General features: G+C 48.6%; 1 protein-coding gene across 5 annotated transcripts in view; it reads right to left on the minus strand.

Moving 5' to 3' along the window:
- The window catches only part of PHKA2 (phosphorylase kinase regulatory subunit alpha 2), a 76,457-nt gene that overhangs the window by 18,260 nt on the left and 41,122 nt on the right, over positions 1-17,075 (minus strand). For all 5 annotated transcript variants that reach the window (XM_045089349.1, XM_045089350.1, XM_045089351.1 and 2 more), the window contains 9 exons: positions 15,220-15,315; positions 13,214-13,321; positions 11,359-11,437; positions 7,874-8,008; positions 7,094-7,203; positions 5,809-5,953; positions 5,475-5,553; positions 1,341-1,504; positions 387-566 (listed from right to left, as the gene is read on the minus strand). In XM_045089349.1, the coding sequence (XP_044945284.1) occupies positions 387-566; positions 1,341-1,504; positions 5,475-5,553; positions 5,809-5,953; positions 7,094-7,203; positions 7,874-8,008; positions 11,359-11,437; positions 13,214-13,321; positions 15,220-15,315 (1,096 nt within the window). The remainder of the gene's footprint in view (positions 1-386; positions 567-1,340; positions 1,505-5,474; positions 5,554-5,808; positions 5,954-7,093; positions 7,204-7,873; positions 8,009-11,358; positions 11,438-13,213; positions 13,322-15,219; positions 15,316-17,075) is intronic.

Here is a 17,075-nt window from a genome sequence, read left to right on the forward strand (position 1 = left end):
TATAAAGAGCGAATACGGATTTAACGACGCTTTAATCCAACGACATCACTAGGTTATGGGAAGGAACGTAGAGGAGCGGGGACTGAGGACAGCTGAATCCTCATCCGCAATTAGAGAAGGTCACCAGACACGGAATAAGGTCGACGCATCCAAAGACGGCAAGATACACAGACTGTTTTAGAAAAACAGATATGTAAACACCAGGAGAAACGACGAAGAGTTGAAAGCGGTTGTCTCTCTGTAGAAGGACTGGGTCAGTGGGGAGGGGAGGGATGAGGCAGGAAACGCCTAGATTTTGTTGTCTTCTAGAATCCTGACTTTTAAATTATGCTCATGCATTACTCTGAGAAGTTACTTTAACAGGCAGAGAAGACTTCTTAACGCACATGGAATTTCCAAACCCTTTGCTTTTGCCATCACGGAAAGTATATCCCGAGTGGAGTGGATGGCACTGAAAACATGGCTGTCTTCTGTCTTCTTACAAAGAGGGGGCAGATAGCACTTCAGGGATGTGCTTTGTAGGAGGTGGTTGATATACTGGTCCAGTTCATCTTCGCTCTCTGTAACTGGACAAGCAAGAGAAAGAGCTAGTGAAAACGAGCTGCAGACATATGTCAACGTGTCACCGTGACTGCGTGTAGCGCTGATCCTATAGGCGGCGCTAAGGAGCTTCAATGGGGGGGGGACAACATTCTGATACAAATCCCTGCGCCCCCACTGCTGGAGGCTAAAGACGTTTACAAAGATAACGTACACGCTTACAAAGTTACTGTTTGGAAGCCCTTCACCCTAGGAAAAGAAAATACAGGTCAAGATAGATACACATCGTACCAAGATGAACTTGAAAGCGTATGAAACCCTGAGGGCCAGCAGCAAACATCTGATCTTTTGTTTTAATCGGTCACCAGGGAGCTAAGCACTATGGAATGCCCACCCCCCATTCCATGTACTGCGCGAAAGTAAAAACCGGTCACTTCAACCCAAAAACCTTGCTCAGTTTGAGAAATATTATACACACAGGATTTCATCCCCATTATCCAACCAAACCTGGATGACTCTACCATTCCTTTGAAAATTCAAGCAATGTGTTTCGTCTTCAGAGTATATTTTGTGAAGAATCCTCATTCCTGAAACCCTTTGTCCCTCTAGGTTTAAAAAAAACACTTCTGCAGTGTAGATTTATAAACTGGCATTTTATTCATTTTAATAGATGCGAGTTCCCAAAGCCTCTTTTTGTTATGTTAATTACCAATCATTTTCTGTACGTGCCGCAATTTTATCACAATGCCAAGGTTTAAATAAATTCAGTGAACCACCTGCAAAGGCATTCCAAGCCATACCTTGATTATAGGTGTCTTCCAAGTACCCTCCCAAATCCGAATCGGGACTGAAGCTCCCTTCACTGTCATCATCAAACAACTTCTCATCACAGTCTGGATCCAGGAAGGTCAGATATGTGTAGAAAGACGTAGTAAGAAATTCCGAAAGGCTCCCTAATTTTACTCTGCCAAGGAGACACTAGGTTAGAGATACAGATGCACGTGGACAAACTTCCACTGTGAATCAGAGAGAGACTTTTCAACAACCAGATGGTGCGTCTGCCAGAATTGATTAATACGTCACTTTGCAGAGCGCCCCACATAAGTAGTCGGCCAAGAAATTAAAACGAAAATTCAATACCAAGTATAAAGTGGGAGCACGGAGCATATTAAAAGCTAAAATGAATCATGCTGATTTCTTTCTCCCAAACCCAACACAAACAGAAATCCATTTTACTGAACCAACCAAAGTTTTATAAAACAAATGGACTAAACCACTTTTAACTAGAACCAAATCAAGCCTTGGCTGGGGGGTTGGTTCTGCCCTAAAACTGGACCAGAACAAAACCTACCATGCAATATGGTCACCCAGGAACAGGTATATGAGAGGTCTCTGAGAGGAGAGGCAGTCTCAGAGACAAAGTTCTTTCTAGAAGGAATGCGATGGGGCCATCCCTAGACTGGAGCAGGTTCACAGAGTGGTCTTACTACATTTTCAGGCTGGGAAAAGTTCCACTGAAAACCGCAAGCTGGGTTTGGCAACGTGGGGTCCTAGGTTCAGGAAACACGAGGGAGGGCCAGCCTACAGAAAGCCGCCACTACGTGCTTCTTAAAATGTTAGCTATGGGGGCGCCTGGGTGCCTCCGTAGGTTAAGCCTCTGACTTTTGATTTCAGCTCAGGTTGTGATCTCAGGGTCCTGGGATCGAGCCCCGGGGCAGGCTCAGAGCTCAGTGCAGAGTCTGCTTGCCCTTCTCCCTCTGCTCCTCCCCACATCCTCTCTCTCTCTCTCTCTCTCTCTCTCTCAAATAAATAAAATCTTAAAAAAAAAAAAAAAAAAGGTAGCTCTGGAGGCAGAAGACAATCGGCTCCTCGGAGCGATCAGCATCAGATGAGGGCTTAGTTGAAAAGGCTGAGGAAAACAGTTTCAGGAGCACAGTGAAGCCTGCGATGCAGATGAATTCGGGGGTGCCTAAGCTTCAGTGGGCAAACGGACTACAGCAAGAAACATGGCCCGAGGGAAGGAAAAAAAAGCCTTTTGGTTAATGAGTAAAATCTTTTCCTTCTAGATTCTAATGATTCTGTTGCCTTGAGACTGGGGACAGGAGGAGGTGAGGGGCGGTGGAGTGTGCAAAAAGAGACAATGGAAAGTTTCTCTCTGAAGGAAGTTGAAAGGGCAGGTCAAACTTGAGACGGGGGCAATGCACAAAGGCTTCTGAGAGCAAGCTACCCCAGGTGGGTGCGGAGGGAAGGTCTGGCAACGGGGGTGAATTCAGCTTTTTAAAGACCCTCAAACCTAAGGAGAAGTCATAATGAGGTTCAGTTTTAATTATCAAGAACTTCATAGGAAAGGCAGCCCACAGAGCCTAGGCATTCCTGCTCCTGTCCACGACTCTCCGGGTCATCTGCCATACTCTGGGAACAGGAGGCCCTCCTGATTTTTGTTAAGCCCTCGTCCAGCTCGTCATCGAGATGAGAGCCTGGTTTCCGTGTTCATACAGAGCTCCTGTACCTCTTTACTGTGTGGCCCTTGCTCTCTGAGCCTATAGCCCCTTGTCTGTACAACAGGAACGCAGGGGCGCCTGGGTGGCTCAGTGGGTTAAAGCCTCTGCCTTTGGCTCAGGTCATGATCCCAGGGTCCTGGGATTGAGCCCCGCATCGGGCTCTCTGCTCAGTGGGGAGCCTGCTTCCCCCTCTCTCTCTCCCTGCCTCTCTGCCTACTTATGATCTCTGTCTGTCAAATAAATAAATAAAATCCTAAAAAAAAAAAATTTTAAAAACAATAAAATATTATCCTTTTCTCCATTCTATATCTTTTAAGAATAATTTCTAAGGAAAGGCCTTTGCAAACATGGCACAAAACCTAGAATCAATGAGGATGAATATCAGTCTAACAACATAAAAATCAAAAACCTGTACGGCATGAAATGAAGTCAAAAGACAAGTTGATACACTGGAAAAAAACATTTGTGGTAATAGCATGGAAACAGAGGACTAATTTTCATAATATCAAACAGCTCTTACAACCAGTAAGAACAAATGGAAAAATGGAACAAGACACTGACAAAGTTTACACAAAAAAATGTTTAACTGTCAAACGTGAACAAAATTATAAATAAATGCAAAATATTACGACAGAGAGACTGTATTTTCCCAGTAAGATGCTTAAGATTAAAAACACAGGCATAGGGGCACCTGGGTGGCTCAGTGGGTTAAAGCCTCTGCCTTCAGCTCAGGTCATGATCCCAGGGTCCTGGGATCAAGCCCCACATCGGGCTCTCTGCTTGGCAGGGAGCCTGTTTCCTCCTCTCTCTCTGCCTACTTGTGGTCTCTGTCTGTCAAATAAATAAATGAATAAATCTTAAAAAAAAAAAAAAAAGGAATACAGCCCACAAGACAAAGTGAAGACTCAATCAGATGGTACAAACCAACACGGGGCACACCGCAAGTGAGCCATTAACTACAGACCGTATTCTTTTGGACAATGATTAGACTTCAGTTCAAGAGTTCATTCTGAAAAGCAGTTAATTACGGGCATATGGTATTTTCTATGGGCCATGATGCCACACACCAGGTGGCAAGCTTATCCAAACTGGACGTGAAACATACAAAGTGCAGGTCAAGTGCAGTGACGGTGCTAGCCCTAGAAATGTAGATGGCGGATGCGGATGCTGGGGACAGTCTTGCGGACGCTTCCAGGAGAAGCTCAGATTGAGGGCCATTCACGTCTGCTGCAAAACTCCCCAGTAAGCTCTGGGAGCAGAAGTGCCAATCCCAGCACTTAGAAGTACAGGAACTCAACTCTGAAGGGACAAAAAGGCCAGGGACAAAAATCCATACTGCATGGGTCCACTCAGTTGAGACACGTAGAGACGGAAAACACAAGGGCAGCCGCCAGAGGCTGGGGCAGGAACGGGGGAGCTGTTGTACAATGGGGAGCGCTTCAGTGTTGCAAGATGAAAGGAATCCTGAAGACTGGTTGCACAACCGTGTGAGTGTCCTTAACGCTACTGGACTGTACATTTAAAAATGGCCAAGAGGGTAAATTTTACGTTACGAGCATCTTACCGCCGCTTTAAAAAGCATTACAGTGGCAGCAGGGTCCCTAGGGTGGGAAGACTTGAGAAGGGCGGACTTCAATGCCCAAATACTTAGCAACTGGCATTCCAGCAGGGACCCAGTGGAAGACTACAGGGCCCAGGAAGGGTCATACCTCACGCGTGGCCAGCTTTACAGTGAGGTTCTCTCAGAACCTTTCTCACATATTCTAGGGGATTTGGAGAGATCGGGGCACAGATACTATCGAGAAAATCTCTGCCTTGTGACAGAGCGTACAAGAATGGAATCAGTTTTTCCAGGAGGTGAGCCCCCCGTCACTCGAGGTGCTTACCCATATTGCCGGGGAGCATCTGGTACCTCGGGCCTGCAAACTGGGGTACGTATCGCTCCACTGAGGATGGGAGGCAATAGTCTAGGCAGGCCCATTCCGGCACCCTGCTCTGAGGGCCACCAAAGAAATTTATAAAGTTCTGTGATTTATTCTTCAGGGGACAGCACGCTCAAGTCAATTCAAGGAGTGTCTCCGAGCACCTACCAGACCTAGGCACTGGGTGTTTTCTGCCAGGCCTTCTAACCAGAAACAGACCCGGCATCATCCCATACAAGCGATCCCAGAATGCCCCTGCAGACAGACTCGTACATTCACCTCTCTATGCCCCAGGCCTCCTGGCAGCCATAAAAGCTGCACAAACACCCCCCAAGAGCTGCTTTTGATACAATTCCAGCTCCACGTGGGTGAATGCGTAAGATTTAACTTCTTTTTTAGTCTAAAGCTCCACACTTCCACGTTCAGCAACTGATATGAAAAGTGGGAGAAGAGCAACAAAGGACTTTTAAGAAAGGTCACTGATACTTTATAAAAAAAAATCACAAATTACCTGGCTCCCCCAAAATATCCATCCTCTAGTTTTCTAATTGTAGAAAGAACTGCAGAATGAATGTCTGAGCCATCATTTGCTAAGGGAAAAAGGAAAATAAAAAAAGACAAGTGAGTTTACTTAATCTGGGAATACTTTTTGGTTTGGGGGACATGCGTAGAAATGTCTTCCTCAGTACAATCTAATTAAAATACTTATGGAAGATTCCTGAGCTCGGAAACCAATCTGCTAAGAACCCCCTTCAGTACTTGGCTTTGACTTGTTTTAAACATTTTGGAAAGGGCCCAAATCAACAGTGGGACATGAATCAGGCAGATCAAGTTCAGAGACTTACTGAGCATGGTGTGGGTGATGGGGAAGGTGAGCGTGGGTCTGCCTGTCATTCGCCAGCAGGTGCAGAGGTAGGCCAGCTCGATCCTCAGCATCTCCACGATCATCTCATTGTCCAGGGCCAGGTAGAAGTGATGCTGGTCGGTGAACTGCAAGTCAGATCAGGCCCAGTGAAAGGCTGTCCTCCATTCCCTCGACACAACCCCAGCTGTCATTCACGGCAATGCTAATCCTTGCATTTTGTTCCCAGAGAAGAGGCTCAATCCTGGCTGTCATCCTCCCCCATCAAGGGGCTCTCCTTGCCATCGGGCAAAAAATCAATCTGTCGCCTGCCCAGGAGCCGCAGCTACATTCGCGTGGAAGGGAAAAGTGTATGGCCAGATCTAGTTACAGCTCCTCTGATGAGGATTTAAGCACCTGGCCCAACACTGCTGTCCCTGAAAGGAAATCAATAACTCCTTAAATCCTCCTCATTCTAAGGTTGCTGGGCTCAGAGGATCTCCAAGTGAGGGAAGGGAGGGCGCTGGGAGCCGGTGAGACAGTGGAGACTGCATCTACCCAACTGATGGCCTGGTTGATGTGAACTAAAGGCACTACCGCCCGGTGTCGATGAAAAATCAAATCGTTCTCCTAGCCTCTGGACTAGGCCACACTCCGCTCTACTCTGAAATTTGTTATAATGGGAAGTAACACAAGATTAAAGCGAGCAACATGGGCTACCGACCCGGGACCCCATGGGTGACAGTGTGCCTGGGTGGTGGGGGCCTGTGTCCACGGTGACAAAGTGAGCCCACAGCTGATCTTTCTAGCTGGCCAAACGGATGGAAAACATTTGGCTTGGGTTCCATGGGGTACTTCCCTTTGTAAACAAAAACTCTGAAAAAAAATCCCATAATTGGTATATTTGTGATGCCATCAAGCGGGTCGGGGCCTGAAAATCAGACAGGCTGTGTGCCACCGTGTTCAGACAGACTAAGCAAGGGTGAGGGACTACGGCTACCCAGGGCTTGAGGGCGGCAAGTCAAGGGCCAGGTCCCTAGCAAATTTGGAAAGCAGTGTGAACTTCTCTACTCCTCGCGACTGGAAGTGATGGCACATGAAGTCTGCTTCAAGCCATGCCTACTGAGCATCTACTGTGAGTAAAGAATTGTACCGGGTACTGGGAATCACCCTACCCACTGCTGTTTGAACACACACACACCCTCCTTCTGCCGCATTCACAGCAGCTCACTGAAAGGGAACTTAATCAGAGGACGTGTGTGGCTTTGCTTCCGGCCTGCTCTGCTCACCTGGGGTGTGAAAGTGAAGATCTGGTTCCTAATCACATATAGCTTAGATGTTCCAAGAACGCCAATGTGCCGATACGGTCGCCCACTCAATTTCATATTCTTATTCCGTCCTATTTGAAAAATAAAAGAGAAATTAGAGATAGAACCAATATGGTAACATGTAATCCATGCAACTTTGGCTAAGACCGGGCTTATTTTCATTAACCCACTCTAGGGTTTGGTTTTTTTTAATACCTTTGACCCTTCTTTAAAATGGGACAAGGAGGAATTAGAAACAAAAATTTTAAAAATTAAAATTCCACCGCCTTCTCTTCATGCATGTATAGCCAGCACCCAGTTCAACATCTCTATGGAATAAAACCACTGATAGAACTTTATTAATGCTCACTTCTAATTTCATATTGAGCCTACTACGTTAGGTTTTAGAAAAAGAGAACGCCCCTCCCATTTTAATGGGTCAAGGAGCATTTTCTGAGACCACAGATAAAAATCAGAAATGTTATCAAGACACAAAAGGCTGCTCCAATTGTGAATTTTCAAAGAGGGCGCCTTATTTTTACAACAGATCGGGTGAAGGGCAAGCCCCCCTGGGGTGATACCTAGCGAGCGAGTGTGAGAATGTGCTATGGTGCAGCTCCTCTTGACCTCCAAGAGGCCGAACCCCATGCTTTAGTGTCTCGCCCAGTTCTTCACAATTTATACCTCTCGGTCCCCCTCAGACCCCAAACCTACAATCAAGATGCCCCCCTTGCCAAAACCACCCAGTCTCCCCAGACCTACCAAGCTTGGCATATATGTGACTAAGAATCCGGCCCGGCTGGACCCGGATTGGATGAATGTCAGCAATACTCTGGACGTTTACCCCGTGTTTCCTCAGCAAGTCCTGAATGTGGCTGTTTTCGGCCAGAACAGTAACTGCGAACAAGAGCGTAGCATGTGCATTAGACCGTGGCCTTTGCCTCCTCACATGGAGAACATGTGACCGACCGAGCTTTCCTCTGGCCTATGCCATACACATCAGGATGCTCTCCACACACGCTGGGGGGCTTTGAAAATGACAGCAATTGTCCTGCTGCTCTTCCTGGTTCTCTCTGCCACACCTCACCAGCCCCCAAGATGTGTTTTTATTAAGTGCCCTCAGTGCACCAGACGGTCTGATAAGAGACTTCTGGAAACGGTCTTCGACAGGTCCTGAGCCAAATTACCCCATCTCGAATGATCTCCTGCCTCCCCGTAGGTGTGCCTTTATTCTAAACTGTCTTATGTTCTTGTCCCTTGGGATGAGAAGCAGAGACAGCTCTGGCTGGGGAGATGTCAGGAGAAGCTGGAGCTCCTGCTCTCAAGGAACCAAAAAGAGCAATACTGTGGTGTGGGGCCGCAGGGAGTGCTCTGACCAAGGACGGGGGAGGTCACTCCCTCTGGAGAGAAGGGAAAGCAGGGCTGCTAGAAGGTGCTGGTGTGGCCTGGCCGGAGCCCGAAGCCCAGCACAGGCTCTTGCTGGTGGGTAAGAGCTGCCTGAGAGCTGGGCCCCGCACCCCAAATGGGCTGCTGTGGACCCCATCTCCAGTGAGTGCGGCTGGCCAGCTGGCTCTCCAGCAGGCAGGGAACTCACATGCCTGGAATGTGGGGGCCTGGGCGGGGACTCCGAGCCCTGCACCTCCTGTACCAGTTCCGCTTGAATGTGGCTTTTTTTTCCCCCCCAAAGATTTTATTTATGTGTTCAACAGAGAGAGAGAGATCACAAGTAGGCAGAGAGGCAGGCAGAGGGAGTGGGGAAGCAGGCTCCCCGCTGAGCAGAGAGCCCGATGCGGGGCTCAATCCCAGGACCCTGAGATCATGACCTGAGCTGAAGGCAGAGGCTTTAACCCACTGAGCCACCCAGGTGCCCCTTGAATGTGGCTTTTAAGAGAACAACAGTGCTCTGGCAAAGGGCAGGAGTCCTGGGAAGGGGACTGGCGGAGGGGACTTGTGGCCACAGAGAGCAGGTGGTGGTGCGTTCGGCTGCAGGAGAGCCACAGGGAAGTGTGGTGGGGTCAGGCTAGACGACAGCTTGGTTACTGTTAGTGGCCCACTGAGCCCCACCATTGCACCTTGAATGTACAATACACATAAATGCCACGGAGACCTGCAGGTCACCTCATTTAAATAGCACGTGATACTTTTTCAAAGTATTTTCACAGCCGTGATCTCATCTGAGCTTCACAACAAGGCCCTGTGGGGAAGCCCATCCCAGCAAATGGGAGCATCAGCCACGTGGGGCTGGGTGGTTTCCCTTCACGTCGGTGTCTTCTGAAGCTTCCAACACCACGTAGAGATTAGTGGTCACTCTCTGTACAAGTGACTCTTCTAGAGAAGTGGTTTGCCCGAGACCTGTGGGCCTCTGATCTGATACAGCTGTATGTGGGCAAGTTCCTGAAACTGCACTTCTCCTTCCCCCGGGCCAGACCTTCTTATATTTCCTCTTCTGCTTCTGTTCTAGTCTATCACGCTGAGGAGACACTTGCAGCCGGAGGCCCACCAATGGGGCCCAGCCGGCGCTTGGAAAAGCGGCCTTGGGATTTACGGGCTCGCTGGGCAGCGCGGGTGGCGGGTAAGCGCCCACTGCAGACGGAGTCGGGCTGGGTCACCCCACCCGGACATCAGCACGGAGTGTGCGCCTCCCGCTGTTGGCTCGGGGTCCCTGAATGAGCTGACTTCTGAGCCTCATGTGTAAGATGGGGATGATCATCCTAATGGTCACACTTTCTATCTGGTCAAGCTGTTTTGCCCACTGGGCGCGCCTCTGAGGGCCTGGAGCGCAGTACTGACTGGATAATCCCCGCACGGCCTCCAGCCGCATCCCAGGCAGGTGTCGGGGAACAGGTCCATAGTCACACAGAGAACTGCCTTGCATTTGTTCAATAATTGTTATTAACCTACTGAGTGGGTGAGTGTCAACACAACAGCTAGAAGAATGCTACAGGCCTGGTCCTTAAATGTATGGTGTTGAGGCGCTTGGGTGGCTCCGTCGCTTAAGCATCCAGCTCAGGTCATGATCTTGGGGTAGTGAGATCGAGCCCCATGTCGGGCTCCGCGCTGGGCATGGAGCCTGCTTAGGATTCTCTCTCTCTCTCTGCCTCTCCCCTCCCCCCCTTTAAAAAAGAAATGTACGGTGTAACTGAGAGGCAATAAAGGCACATACACAATGTGCTCTGGTGCCTCAGTTGCTCTATGAGGCACGTGAGCTCCTCAGGAGTCCTCCCCAGGAAGGAAGGGAGAGGGGAAGGGGTGAGCCAGGACCTGCACTGAGGGCTTTCCTTGGGCCCATCACAGTGCATCTCAAGGCCACCCAGTGGAGGGGGTGGGGCAGATGATGAAGAGCCTGAGGCACAGAGACGTGAAACAGCCAGGCTGGGCAGAGCTGGCTCTGCAGCAGCGTCCAGGCTGGCCTCCCCGCTCTCTGGAGGGGCTGCCGGCGGGACAGGAGGGGAGACAGCTGAAAACACTGCCACTCTGGAGAGAAGTCAGACGTCAAAGGAAGGAATGAGTACAGCTCCACTTGGGTTTTGAGTTTTGGCCACGGTCATGTACTTTTTTTTTTATTTAAAGATTTTATTTATTTATTGGACAGACAGATCACAAGTAGGCAGAGAGGCAGGCAGAGGGGGAAGCAGGCTCCCTGCCGAGCAGAGAGCCTGATGTGGGGCTAGATCTCAGGACATGAGATCATGACCTGAGCCGAAGGCAGAGGTTTAACCCACGGAGCCACCCAGGGGCCCCCATGTTGTACTTTTTAAAGAACTGCAGCGAAAAATGGTGCTCAGTGAATCATTGGTGCCCCAATTGCCATAAAGATTTAGATTCGAGAAAGCAGATGCTTTGTAGAAAGTAACATTGTGGTTGGGACAAATACTGTTGCCTTTGGGAGCTAATGGTTTATGGAAGGGATGTCACAGAAGCGACAGACGCTAAAGCACACATCTGTGCTTCTTAAACAGAACAGGAAACTAGGAAATCTTTCGCATTAAAAATAACATTGGTGGGGTGCCTGGGTGGCTCAGCTGTTAAGTGTCTGCCTTCGGCTCAGGTTACGATCCCAGGGTCCTGGGATCGAGCCCCGCATAGGGCTCCCTTGCTCAGCGGGGTGTCTGCTTCTCCCTCTCCCACTACCCCTGCTTGTGTTCCCTCTCTCACGGTCTCTGACAAATAAATAAACAAAAATCTTAAAAGAAAAAATAATATTGGCTTTACACAGTTAAATATGAATAGGAAACATTCTCACAAACCTTGTACTACAACATCAGGTTTGACGGAAGTGGAAAATCTTCTGTTTAAGGGATCGATTTCCCCAGTGGCAAGGAACCCCTAGGAAAAGAGGAGCATTAGCCCTGAAAAACACTTAATGAAATTTCACCTTAAACCCAACTTGGAAAATGAAACATTTGGGGGCTCAAAGTATTCAGTATTTTATTCCTTTATGTTTTTCAGGTCAGTTGCTTATCTTCTCTAAAACGCAGTACACCATTTAGATAGCCACTGATAAACATATTGTGCCTTTGGCACCCAGCTCTCCAGGGCTAGTCACACACGCCACCTCGTGTGACTGAAAAGAACAGCAGTGACTCCTACCCCCTGAGCCCTTACTCTCTGCAGGGTCCTGTGCTGAGCTCCTATACGTACAAGGTCACATTCAGGCCTCCTGATAGGGAGGCACTACCATTAGCATTTTACAGGTGGAGAAACTGAGGTAATACACTTAAGCTAGGTGGCAGAAAGGGCTAACTGTCCCGAAACACAAAGCTCCCCTCCCTGCTTGCACGGAGCGCTGTTTGAACATGGGTCCCTTCACAGCTTCTACGAATGACCAGAGTCTTCAGCAAGCGCCATCAAGGTGCTCTGGGAGTTCTGAGGAGGACTGGGACCTAATGCTGGGAGTGTAGGAAGGTCTTTCCAATGAAGAGGAGGCAACAGGAGCAGAGCTGTTTGTTCCTCATCTCACTGATCCAAAAATCAGAACTGGAAAGAACAGCAGAAATGACTAAGCCCAGCGTCTTTACAGATGTGGAAACTGAGGCTCCCGAGGTCAGGGAGCTAGTCAGAGGCAGAGCTGGCTTTCCAAGAGATAGACGCAGTTTTCCCTACTAATAAAGATAGAAGTAGAAGACAGTCCCTACCCCCATGGTAATCACAGCCATGAAACAAGTGGCCCACCTCCGCACCCACAGCTCCTGAGGGCCACTTCCACTGTGACAGCTTTACTTTACTTTACATTGGGAACCCCAATGGTATGGGACTCACGACTCACCCTCCCCTACCCTCCCCACTTCTAGAGTCTGGCAGAACACACAGGACTGGACCAGCCTCACAGGCTGGAGCTCCCAGCAATTCTCCTAGACTCTTTCATCCATACCTCTCCCCAGGGGCCCAGAGGAGTAAGCTGGGCAGAGCCTCTGAGGACAGATGAACCCATCTGATAACATCACTGACACATCCTCACACCCCCACACCCTCCCCAGCCCCCACTGGGGAGGTGGATTCATTTTCAGTTGGCATAAAACCATTTGCATTTTAAAAACTTAAGACAGGGGGCAAGAACATGTTCAACAAGAAGAAATGAGTCAGAGGTCATAGACCTTCCATGTGAGGGTGTTGTGGGCTAAGGGAACATCTGACCCAAAGTTCAACACAGCCAAACCAGCCGCGGCCCCTTCACAGAGATAGCACCATGGAGTCACTTGGTTGCCTGTGGCCAGGACTGTGCCAGCAGTGGCCGGAAGCAGGCGTAGCAGCTTCCACAAACCTGGATCTTTCACACATGTGCTGAGCCTGACTGGGAAGGTTCTAGTCTCCTGCTGACCATCAGCTCAACCTGGTTCCAGCCACAGACCAGGAATACGGGGGTGGGGTGGGAGGTGACGGGAGCGCTTGGCACACAGCGGACTCTGAAGTAGTTTAGTGTAAACATGGACACATAAGCCCGGGCGGCAGGCCTCAGAGCCAACCCACTCCAGCTGACCGTAAAGCTATGAGATGCCAACGACATTCACAGCCACCGGGGGCAGAGAGCCCCTGTGCTCTTCCGGGGTCTGCTCTACCTCATAGCAGATGGTTTCCAGTCTGTGAAGTCCCCAAGTCCCTTACCTCTGCCAAGAGCGAGCTGAGGATGTATAGGGACTGACCCCACAGATGGGGCAGCTTCCCCAGAGGGACTCTGTCCACTGTGTGGGGATTCTTATACTCTTCATCAACCTGGCAAAAAGAGAGAAACCCAAAGTCAGGATGTCAGAGAATAAAAATGTCACTGTCTATTGGGGAGCGCGCTGAGAATTTACAAAAGGCCGCCCACCCGAGCCTCCAGGCCAGTTCTGTGCAAGAGCTGTGACAGAGAGGCCACATGGCTCAACACAGCAGAAGAGGAACTCAAATCCAGGCCTGACTCCAGGCCAGCGCCCTGCCCACAAGCACACAGACGGCAGAAGGCAGAGGCAGGCACGTGAAGCCTGCCTCCTTTGAGCATAGCTCTGGGCAACAAGAAGTTTCACAGCTCACGCTTACACTTGTCTGTATTATGGGTACAGTGATCTAAAACAACACCCTACAGCCACGGCAGGGCATCGCTGGAAGCAGCCTCTCCTGCCCCGTCTGCAGGGGCTCATAAACTCTGAAAATTACCAGAAGATGGCACTATTTATTGAGGAAAACACTACTGTATGCTCAGAACCCTAATTTTCCATCAGGAAAATTTTTTAATTTTTTTAAAATTTTTTAATTAATTTTTTAAATTTTTAAGCAGGATCCATTGGGGGCTTCTGACTCATCAAGATAAGCTACAATTGTTTTTTGGATAGATGTTGCTGGCTACACATTGTAAAAGTTAGCCTGCAACTTTCTCTGCTGCAAACTCCATGCTGACCTTTGTATTTTTTTTTTTTTTTTTTTTTTTTAATAAACCCTACCCCCATTGTGGGGCTCAAACTTACAAGCCCGAGTCAAGAGTCACTTGCTCTACTGAGTCAGCCAGGCGGCCCTGACCTTTGGGTTTTTGCCATTATTACAATGTTGGTTGGGGGTAACGTTAGTGACTACTTTTTCCCTTCAAAAAACAAAGCAACTGAAGAAATCCTTCTCCAAGAGGGAAAAATCACAACATGAGGGGAATTGTACTCTGCTTGTGGATTAACCAGCGATGTTAATAACAGATTGTTGAAATTTGCTTCAGTGGTTAAACGTTAAGAAGAACTTAAACTCATAAACTGAACATAATTAAAACATGTCAGTAATCAAACAATCCAATAGGACAACAGTGTGGCAGGAGGGTCTCTAAAATGTTAGAGTTATCTTGGGGCAAAAGTTTGGCTATCTTTGGGTAGTAAGAGTAGAGAGAAATAGGTTCTTCCACAGAATCCTGGATGTTTTGCAGTGCACAGGACTGCTTTCACAGTCTAACAGCAAGTTAAGGCTAGGTGAAAGGTAAGTAGTGTTAAGAAAGATTAAAAACCTCGAATGAGAAATAGTTGATGCCAAGCACAGAAGGCAAAGTGTCTGGATTGAAAGACAGCTTGGGGCGCCTGGATGGCTCAGTGGGTTAATCCTCTGCCTTTGGCTCAGGTCATGATCCCAGGGTCCTGGGATCGAGCCCCGCATCAAGCCCCGCATCAGGCTCTCTGCTCAGCAGGGGGCCTGCTTCCCCGCCACCACCACCCACCTGCCGCTCTGCCTACTTGCGATCTCTGTCAAGTAAATAAATAAAATCTTAAAAAAAAAAAAAAAAAAAAAAAAGACAGCTTGACTCTGGCTTCCCCTGACCCATGGGCCAGCTCCTGCCTCCCTGTGGATGTGCTGGGGTCTCCCCCACCGCCGCCCCATACTCCTTATGCCCTGGCAGATCCCCTGACACACTAGGCCTTGGCAGCAGCACTCCCGTGCCTGCCCTCCACGCCCCAGACCCACTCCTCCCCCCGCCCCCCCAAGCCTGCAACCTCACAGAGGCACAGCTGGCACTACCATAACCCCTTGGTGCCCCGCCCAGCTTGCTGCTTTGGAAACTACTTCTGAACAAAAAGTGTTAGCTCTGAAAGAGGGATTTAAAAAGTCCCCAAAGGCCAAGTGTGAACCCACTTTGCTCTAGATACGCAGCGCGTGGTTACCTTGTTAGGCGGGATGGCGTACAGTTCTGGCACCAGGTGGATCCCGTTCTTGCCTCTGATTAATATTCCCTCCAGGGCCTCCCGGTACTCTTGCACCTGGAAAACAGCCCCACCCCCACAGCGGGAGAGAGGCGCCGTCAATACCGCCACGGGAGTGCATCATAGAAAAACACCTCTCTGGGCAACCAACGGATTATTAGTAGGCCACGGGGTCGAGAAATGCATGAACGCCTTCCACTTAAGGAGTGCAGGAGGAACTAGGGCCCCCGCTGACAGCGAAGGTTTGAAGGCGCTAGAGGCACTGGACTTTTCTGTGTTGTCTTTAACTCACAACATCAGTCTTTCACCTTAACTTCTCACATCTGTAAATGTTATCTCCCTAGCTAGACGTTATAAGCTTCTTGCAGTGGAGGCTAGACCTTAAGCGGAGCATCGCATTTCTACCTGTCATGAGTTTTCCACCTAAAAGGCCCTCATTCGAGTACCTATTGCTCAGGAAATGTTTGCAAAATGCACCTGATGTGAGGAAAAGGAAGTGTTTATACTATGATCCCTGTACCCCAACTCTTAGGACACACCACTCCATATAATAAAAGCTGCTGATGTAAACATTTCCATTCAATTAAAAAGGCAGTGATTAAAAAACAAAACAAAACAGAAAACCCCTAAGTATGAAAAGGAAACAGACCAAACCCTTAACCTGCCCCCCAGCTGTTTAATACATTTCATCTTGGAGAGCCTAGTCAAACACCTTCTAGATCTCATTTCCTTTTCTTTTGAAATTTGTGGACAGCAAAATTACACCAGGGGTGCGTCATTTTTTAAAGGTCATTGGGCAGTAAGTCGAAAAGACAGAATAGGCCTGACAGCAGTAAATTCTGTGAGACCTAGAAAATAAGGACCTAAGCACATTCTTTTTTGTCTTCTCAGCTTTTTTGTTTCTAATAACTGTCAATTCCCTCACAACTGAAATTCTATCTCAATCCTTTTGAGATTTGATAAAGAGACAGAAAACCTAAGACCCAAGATAATTGCTAAAGCATAACAGTAAGAATCAACAATGGGGGAACATCAACATTTCAAGCTTACTACCATGTTGGGGAGGAAGAATTTTCTCTGCCCCTCAAGGTCCTTCTAGCTAGACTAAGAATCAAATTGATATGCGACAGATGAACAGGAGAAAATGGAACTTAGTTGTGTATGTACAGGGAGTCCACAGATGGGCTACTCCAAAGACAATGAGGCACCATGAGGTGGACCTGAGCTCAGGAGCAGGGTGGGGGGCCCAGGACACAAAGAGAAGGAAGAGCATTTGCAGGAAGGTGAGAGGAGCTGTTTGGAAAATAAAGGTGGCCCCGCCGTGCACATCGTTTCTTAAGAGGAATCAGTGTCTGGTGTTGGTAACTCTCTTACTGGTCTAGGCAAGCAGCTGAATGGGGAGGGAAAGGGTGTTCCCCAAATGTACTGGGTTTTGATTACTTTTTTTTTTTTAAAGATTTTATTTGTTTATTTGACAGACAGAGATCACAAGTAGACAGAGAGGCAGGCAGAGAGAGAGGAGGAAGCAGGCTCCCTGCTGAGCAGAGAGCCCGATGCGGGACTCTATCCCAAGACCCTGGGATCATGACCTGAGCAGAAGGCAGCGGCTTTACCCACTGAGCCACCCAGGTGCCCCCGGTTTTCCAAGATGGGCCACTTTGGCATGAACACGGTTTTGATTACTTTTAACTCAAAACCGTGTTCATGCCAAAGTGGCCCATCTTGGGGCGGCCTGCCCTTGACCCCTATAGCCACTTTTGAAACCATTCTCAGAATTTCTGAGCAGAGGCAGTTTTCAAAACCAAAATAAACCTTGG

This window comes from Mustela putorius, unplaced genomic scaffold (genome assembly GCF_011764305.1).
Source record: "Mustela putorius furo isolate JIRA1106 unplaced genomic scaffold, ASM1176430v1.1 tig00003836_pilon_pilon_pilon, whole genome shotgun sequence".
Taxonomy (NCBI): Eukaryota; Metazoa; Chordata; class Mammalia; order Carnivora; family Mustelidae; genus Mustela; species Mustela putorius.